Source organism: Coturnix japonica, chromosome 3 (genome assembly GCF_001577835.2).
Source record: "Coturnix japonica isolate 7356 chromosome 3, Coturnix japonica 2.1, whole genome shotgun sequence".
NCBI lineage: Eukaryota > Metazoa > Chordata > Aves > Galliformes > Phasianidae > Coturnix > Coturnix japonica.
In genome coordinates, this window is record NC_029518.1 from 3542594 (window position 1) to 3549707 (window position 7114).

Genomic DNA, 7114 nt, shown 5'->3' on the forward strand with positions numbered 1-7114 from the left:
CCGGCCGCGCCCCCTGACGCATGCGCGGTGCGGGGCGCGCAAGATGGCGGCGGTGGCGGCGCTGTGCCGGGCCGTCGGGGCGCTCACCGTGTCGGCCCCTCGCGCGGCCGCCGCCCGGACCGTGCTGACCGTGCTGCAGCCGCCGCCGTCTGCTGTCGGCGGGGCCCTGTCGGCCGCATGGCGCGGGCTGTGCGGCTCCACGCCGCGCTGCACCACGGACCCCGCGTGGAAGTGCCGCGTTAAGTACACGGTGCGGCCCATGGGCATGAAGAAGACGGGCGGCCGCGATCACACAGGTGGGGGACGAGGCCCGGGGTCGGTTGGGAGGGAGGGACGGCCGAGGGGGCACGGCTGGAGCCGCTCTCCCGGTCCGCAGGGCGCATCCGAGTGCGGGGCATCGGCGGCGGACACAAACGGCGCTACCGCATGATCGACTTCCAGCGGCTGCGGTACAACGACGGCACCGAGAAGGTCATCGACGTCCGATACGACCCTTGTAGGCGAGTGTGGGCCGGGTGTGCTGAGGGAACCGGGGTGTGCTGTGTGCGGGAGAGGAGGATCAGGGGAGACATCATGGCTCTGTGCAATGACCTGACAGGAGGCTGTGTGAGGTGGGGTCGGCCTCTGCCCCCAGGGAACAGCCATGGGACGAGAGGGGATGGCCTCACGTTGTGCCAGGGGAGGTTCATGTTGGCTGTTAGAACAATTCCTTCTCCATAGAGCGGTGATGCAGTGGCACAGCTGCACAGGAGTGGTGGGGTCACCGTCCATGGAGGTGTCCCAGAGCTGTGGGGATGTGGCACTGAGGGATGTGGGCAGTGGGCACGGTGGGGTGGGGTCGGACTGGCTGATCCCAGTGGTCTCTTATGGAATTAATGATTCTGTGGTTATTTGCTGACAGACTTTGTGACCTTTAGTGTTTTTTTTCCAACCCTAATGAGGCTGTGGTTCCATGCACAGGTCAGCTGACATTGCCCTGGTAGCTGGTGGCAATCGGAAGCGCTGGATCATCGCCACGGAGAACATGCAGCCTGGAGACATGATCAAGAACTCCTCACACATCGGAAGGATGGCAGGTGTGTCTCCAGCCCCGAGCCAGCCCTGCATGCAGCTCGTTGGTTGCCTCGCTCCGGCTCACGGCTTTGCCTTGCAGTGTTGGCCAGTGAAGGGGACGCCTACCCACTGGGGGCCCTGCCTGTGGGCACGCTCATCTGCAACCTGGAGAGCCACCCTGGGAAGGGAGCACAGTACATCCGGGCTGCCGGTGCGTCACACAGGGGGTTGTTGTCTTCTCCCTGCGTTTGAGTGCAACAGTCCTTCCTGATGACGCCCTGAGGCTCCTTCCTCAGCAAGAGGTGGCAGTGGCTTTAGGGCTTTTTCCCGCTGCTCAGCACAGCTGCCTCCTCTCACCCACTGCAGGGACCTGTGGAGTGCTGCTGAGGAAGGTGAATGGTACGGCCATCGTGCAGCTGCCCTCCAAGAGACAAATGCAGGTGGGAAAGCCGTGCCGTTCCTGTCCTGACAGCCTGGGTGCCAGCGGGGAGGCTCACAGCTCTTTTCCATCCCCCAGGTGCTGGAGACCTGCGTGGCCACAGTGGGCCGCGTGTCCAACGTCGACCACAACAAGCGAGTGATCGGAAAGGCTGGACGCAACCGCTGGCTGGGCAAGCGCCCGCATACGGGCTTATGGCATCGCAAGGGCGGCTGGGCCGGCCGCAAGATCAAGCCACTGCCTCCCATGAAGAGCTATGTCAACTTGCCCCGTATCACGACACAGCAGTGAGGCCAGGGCCAATAAAGCGCTCTGCACACTAGCACTGTGGTGTTACCGCTGCCTTTCCTGAGTGGGAGAGATGGGTGCTGGGCTGCAGGCTGCTGTAGCTGGATCCCGGGGCAGGAGCCTTGCTGGTCTTGGGGTTCCACAAAATGAGGCACCTTCCTGCCTGGATACTTAGAATCATCACATGTTTTGAGTTGGAAGGGGCATTTAAAGGCTATCTAGTGAAACTCCCCTGCAACCTACAGCTCAGTCAGGTGCTCAGAGCCCCATCCAGCCCAATCTTGTATATTTCCAAGGATGGAACTCCCACCACATCTCTGGGCAACCTGGGCCAGTGCCTCACCACCCCTATAAAACAAAGCTTTTTTCCTTGTACCCAGTCTAAATCTCCTTTTGTAGTTTGAAACCATCTTCCCCTTGTCCTGTCACACAGACCCAGCTAAAGAGTCTTTCCCCTTCTTTCTTATACCCCCGAGTCAGGTACCAAAAAGCTGCTCTCAGGTCTCCTGGAGCCTTTCCTTCTCCAGGCTGCACAGCCCAGCTCTCAGCCTGTCCTCAAAGGGCGGTGTTCCATCCCTGGGATCATTTCTGCAGCCCTCCTCTGGATGTGCTCCAACAGCTCCATGTCTCTCCTGCACTGAGCACTCCCCATCTGGATGCAGTGCTCCAGGTGAGGTCTCAGAGCACAGAGCAGAGGGGCAGATCCCCCCCTCACCCTGCTGGCACGGTGCTTGCCCATGTCCAGCTGCCATCCACCAGTACACCCAGGTCTTTCAGCAAGGCTGTGCTTCATCGTTATATCCCTTATATCTTGTACTGATGGTCAGGGTTGCCACAACCCAGGTACAAGACCTTGCACTTGGCTTTGTGGAGCCTCATGAGGTTATCCTGCACCCTCTGCTCAGCCTGCATTGATCTCTGTGATGGCACCTGTCCCTGTGCCATGCTGACTGCACCACACAGCTCAGTGTCATCTACAAACTGCTGAGGGGTCACTCGATCCTACAGCCAATGGTCACTGACATTAAACAGTGCTGGTCACAGACAGTGACCCCTGGGGGACCCCAACTGGCACCGAGCTCCATCTGGACACTGACAGCCGGTTCCTCATCCACTGCACGGTTATCTTTCCAGTCTGGAGAGAAGGATGTTACGGAGGGCCGTGTCGGTGTCCTTACTGATGTCCAGCCGTATGATGTCAGCAGCTCCTCTGTCGCCCAGTGCTGCAGTTACAGCAGCACAGAAGCCTCTAGGTTGGTACCGCAGGACATCCCGTGCTGTAGGACGGCTCGTTCGGAAGGCGCTCCAAAGCACAGCCCCGTCCCGCTGCCAGGCCAGGCCCGGCAGCCCCGCCTCCATGCTGCCCATCACAGGACACGACCGGCGCGGAGCCGAGCCCACGGGGCGACACCGAGGCCTCAGGGCCCCGCTCGGCTCCCGTCGGCACCGCCCAGCGCCCGCCCACCCGGAAGCGTTGCCGAGCCGGGCCCAGGGTGAGGCGTTACCGGCCATCCGGGGGCGGCGGGGGATCGCGGCGAACGGCGCCCCCTGGCGGGCGGGCGGACACGCCGCTCCCCGCGACCCCCGTCGGCGCCGTCCGGCACGATGGTGAAGGACGGGCAGGAGGGCGGGCTGCTGGTGCAGCTGGGCCCGCAGCTGCAGGCCTACCCGCACGAGCTGCTGCGGCAGCGGCGCGGCCCCGACGGCGCCCCGGAGTACCTGGTGCGGTGGCGCGTGGTCGGCGCGGAGGAGCGGGCGGCGGGAGGCGGCGGCGGCTCCTCCGCGGGGCTCCGCTCGGAGAGCGTGGCCACGTGGCTGTCGGCGGAGGAGGTCCGCGCCGGCTGCCCGGCGCTGCTGGGCGGGGGGGAGCGGGCGGGGCCGCGGGCGAAGGAGGAGAGGGCGCCCGGCCCGCCGCCCGCGCCGCCGGACGAGGCCTCGCTGCTGGAGATGAAGGCCGACGTCGGGAGCCTGGTGCGGCGAGCCGGGCGGCAGCTGGCCGGCGGCGGGACCCCCGCGGCCTCCGTCCTCCACACCGTCCGCGTGCTGAGCGCCTACGCCGGCATCGGCGCGCTGGCGGGCGCCTTCAAGGAGACGGGAGCCCTGGAGCTGCTGACGGAGATGCTGTGCCACCGGGAGAAGCCGATCTGCCGCGGCGCCGCGGAGATGCTGAGGGCTCTGGCTCTGCACGACGCAGGTGGGGGCTGCTGAGCGGGGCGCCGGGCCTTTGGGAGCAGCGGGGCCGAGCGGGGCTGGTGGCTCCGTGCTGTCGTTGGCCTGGAGCCGCTCCTCTGCCCCGCTGATCTGACGCTGATGAGCCTGATGCTCTCATCAGAGAGGAGCTGCTGCAGCTCGGAGGTGCCCGATGTGTTGGGTTACCCAGAGCTGCAAAGCTGGTTCTTTCCTGCTGCAGTCAGGCTGATGGGCGCAGGGTGGTGTGAGAGTTGTCTCTGGGGAGCCTAAATGCTTTGTGTCATTGCTACAGGGAGCTGGGCTCATGTCCTGCTAGCCCTGAGCCAGCAGGATGGCATTGAGCAGCACATGGACTTTGACAGCCGTTACACCTTGCTGGAGCTGTTTGCTGAGACAATATCCTCTGAAGAGCACTGCGTGTCCTTTGAGGGCATTCATCTCCCCCAGGTAGTGACAGTAGGCAGCTGAGCAGGACCTGGTATTGTGAGGGCTGGCACAGGGTCTGGTGTGGTGAGGAAGCAGGAGGAGAGCCTGCCTGTGGGCAGGGCGGGCCGAGGGGGGCTGTGTTGCTGCCTGCTGGTACGCAGCCATTGCAGAGCCATGGATGGGCTGGTGAGGGCGTGAGCTGCTCGTCCAGCTGCAGTCTGACGGTGCTGCCTGTTGCAGATCCCCGGGAAGCAGCTGTTTGCCCTGGTGAAGCGCTACCTGTGCGTCACTTCTCTGCTGGACAAGCTGAGCGGCGGCGAGGAGCAGAGCGAGGAGTGGCAGGAGAGCAGCCGTGTAAAGCAGGAGTTTGAGTTCAGCATGGCTATGGCAAACTCTCTGGACTGGTGCGCGGGTGGGATGGGGGTCTGGGAACACAGCCACAGCCGGAGCCTACCTGGCCTAGCAGGAAGCGAAGCTTCGCCCTTCACCCGCTCTCGATCTTCGAGGCACCAGCTCTCACTATTCTTTCAGGGTCTGGTGGCGTCAGCACTCTTGCTTTTCCGCTCTAGCGCGGAAAGTTGGGAACCTCAGCATCTTCCGAAGGTACAGCGCGTGCGGGGGTTCCTCCCAGAAGCGCAGCAGCTATGTGGAGTACGTGCAGGCAACTTGGTGCACGGCATGCGGGTGCGCATGCTGGAGGATTACGAACAGTGTCAGCGCAGGTGATGAGGGTGAATTTCGCCAGAGCAATGATGGCACGCCGCCTGTGCAGGTATTGGCTGCTGGGAGGATGGGGCTGTTGAGGGACATGGCGTGATGTGGAAAATACGGAGCCTTGTGTAGGAGCAGTGTGGCTTACTGTGCTTTTCCTCAGTCATGTGTGGTTTATGGCTCTCCTCGCAGGTGTACTGGCATGCCTCGGGCTGCACATATTGGGTTCATTGGCACATGGTGGAGATCATTGGCTCTTCTGGTCAGGAGGAGCATGAGGGCCGAGAGAAGGTATCCACCCTGAGATACAGCCACAAGCTGAAGGCAGGTGAGCTTCAGCCCCGCTGGGCATGCAACTTCTTCCCAGGTCTGTGCCCTGAGGGAACAGTTTGGCACAACGGCCAGATACAGGGTGCTCATTTTGGCCCTGAGAGGCTTTAGAGAAGACTGCATTCCCCACCTGCCCACTGCTGGGCTCTCTGCTCCCAGCACACTCTGCCTGTTGCTTCCCTCCTGTCATCTCCCTGTCCCGCATTGGGATGGGGTCAGGGAGGTCCTCACAAGCTCCTGCTGTGGGATGAGGGCTGTGCAGCAGAGGATGGCTCTGCCGAGGGAGCTGGTGGTGCTGACGGTGCCTTTCCTCTCTCTGCTGTCCTGCAGCTGCACAGCCACTTTTCTCTAAGCCCCCTGGGGGGCTGTACTCACTGCCTTACCTGGGGGAGCAGCCGAGCAGAGCTGCAGTGACCCTGAGCCACGCTGAGTGGTGGGAGCTGCTCTTCTTTGTGAAGAAGCTGGAAGTGCAGGAGCAGGAGGAGATGGTCCGACTCATCCGGCAGGAGCACACTGAGCAGGTATGGGCCAGAGCGGCACGGGGAAGCCTCAGGGAGGGGGCTTGTGGTGCTGGGAAGGGTGGGCCCACCTCTGTGTGGCTGGGCCCGGGCTGCCTCAGGGCTGTGGGGTGCATTGTGTGTCCGTGTGGGCTGACGTGTCCCCATCCACGCAGCTGTCGGAGCTGGCTGAGGACGCGCTGCTGCAGCTGCCAGTCCCTGTGGAGCCGGCCCAGAAAGTGCTGCGGGCCCTGGAGAAGCGGCTTCAGGGCAGCGCTCAGAGCGAGCTGTGCAGCTCCTGTGTCTATGCCAAGTACTTGCTGGGGAGTGGGGCCGAGCGGCGCGGCGGGGGCAGAGCCACGGTGTCCTCAGAAGGCCACGAGCACAGAGCTGTGCCGGCTGAGGTGGCCAAGGAAGAGCTGTGTGCAGCCACGGCCTTCAGGTCGGATTCCCAGCTGTTCTGTGAGCTCCTGGAGAGGGAAGGGCTGCGCTTTGCAGAACAGAGCGAAGGTGAGGGCCCGACGGAGGGAGGCTGCGGGTGCTGGAGGCGGCCAGGGAGTGTGGGGCTGTGGGCCCATCTCTGGGAGCTGCTGCGGGTGCTGCTGGCGATGTCCCGGCCTCCCTCCCTCCTGCAGCATGGGGCGGCTGTGAGGACATGAGTGAGGGCGGCTGCCTGGCCGAGGTGCAGCGCGTGGTGGATGCGATCCTGCGTGGTGACTGCGAGGCAGAGCTGCACGTGGCCGGGCTGCGGCATGTGGTGAAGGTGCTGGAGGAGGCCCCAGAGCAGGAGCAGCACAGCGGCAAGGCCCAGGGTGGGCCAGAGACCAGGTGCGGGGCTGAGTGGTGAGAGGAGCGGCTCTTGCGTCTCTGTGCCCCACGTGGGCTGATATGGGGCAGTCCGAGTGCGGTGGGGCCACGTGGGCAGGTGAAGGTGCTGTTCCTGAGCTGCCCTCGGCCTCGCAGGGAGAAGCTGGTGAAGATGCTGGTGGAGCTGCTGGGCGTCGAGGAGGCCGAGTTGTACCCGGCAGCGCTGGCGCTGCGGCTGGTGGCCCTGCTGATGGAGAGCTGTGCCTGGAGTGTGCCCTTCGGCACTGAGGGCGGTGTGCGGGCGGTGCTGGCCTGCATGCGGCAGCACGCGGCCTCTGCCCTGGTGCAGCAGGCCGGCCTGGCGGTGAGTGCG

At 64.0% G+C, this 7114-nt stretch overlaps 2 protein-coding genes across 2 annotated transcripts in view; both read left to right on the forward strand.

Moving 5' to 3' along the window:
• Positions 1-28: 28 nt before the first annotated feature.
• On the forward strand, positions 29-1817 carry MRPL2 (mitochondrial ribosomal protein L2). Its single transcript, XM_015856699.1, has 6 exons — positions 29-296; positions 377-500; positions 961-1076; positions 1154-1264; positions 1420-1493; positions 1571-1817. Exons 1-6 carry the CDS (start codon positions 44-46, stop codon positions 1781-1783), a joined length of 891 nt encoding a protein of 296 aa, XP_015712185.1. The 5' UTR covers positions 29-43; the 3' UTR covers positions 1784-1817.
• A 1454-nt stretch (positions 1818-3271) lies between these two features.
• LOC107310722 (cullin-9-like) overlaps positions 3272-7114 on the forward strand; it is a 9580-nt gene continuing 5737 nt past the window's right edge. The window contains 13 exon segments of the mRNA XM_032443615.1: positions 3272-3974; positions 4263-4417; positions 4637-4835; positions 4838-4964; positions 5006-5055; positions 5058-5098; positions 5100-5168; positions 5300-5435; positions 5768-5958; positions 6111-6444; positions 6570-6762; positions 6898-7108; positions 7110-7114. The exon segment at positions 7110-7114 is cut by the window's right edge and continues 278 nt beyond it. Of these exon segments, the coding sequence (XP_032299506.1) occupies positions 3386-3974; positions 4263-4417; positions 4637-4835; positions 4838-4964; positions 5006-5055; positions 5058-5098; positions 5100-5168; positions 5300-5435; positions 5768-5958; positions 6111-6444; positions 6570-6762; positions 6898-7108; positions 7110-7114 (2300 nt within the window). The 5' untranslated portion in view covers positions 3272-3385.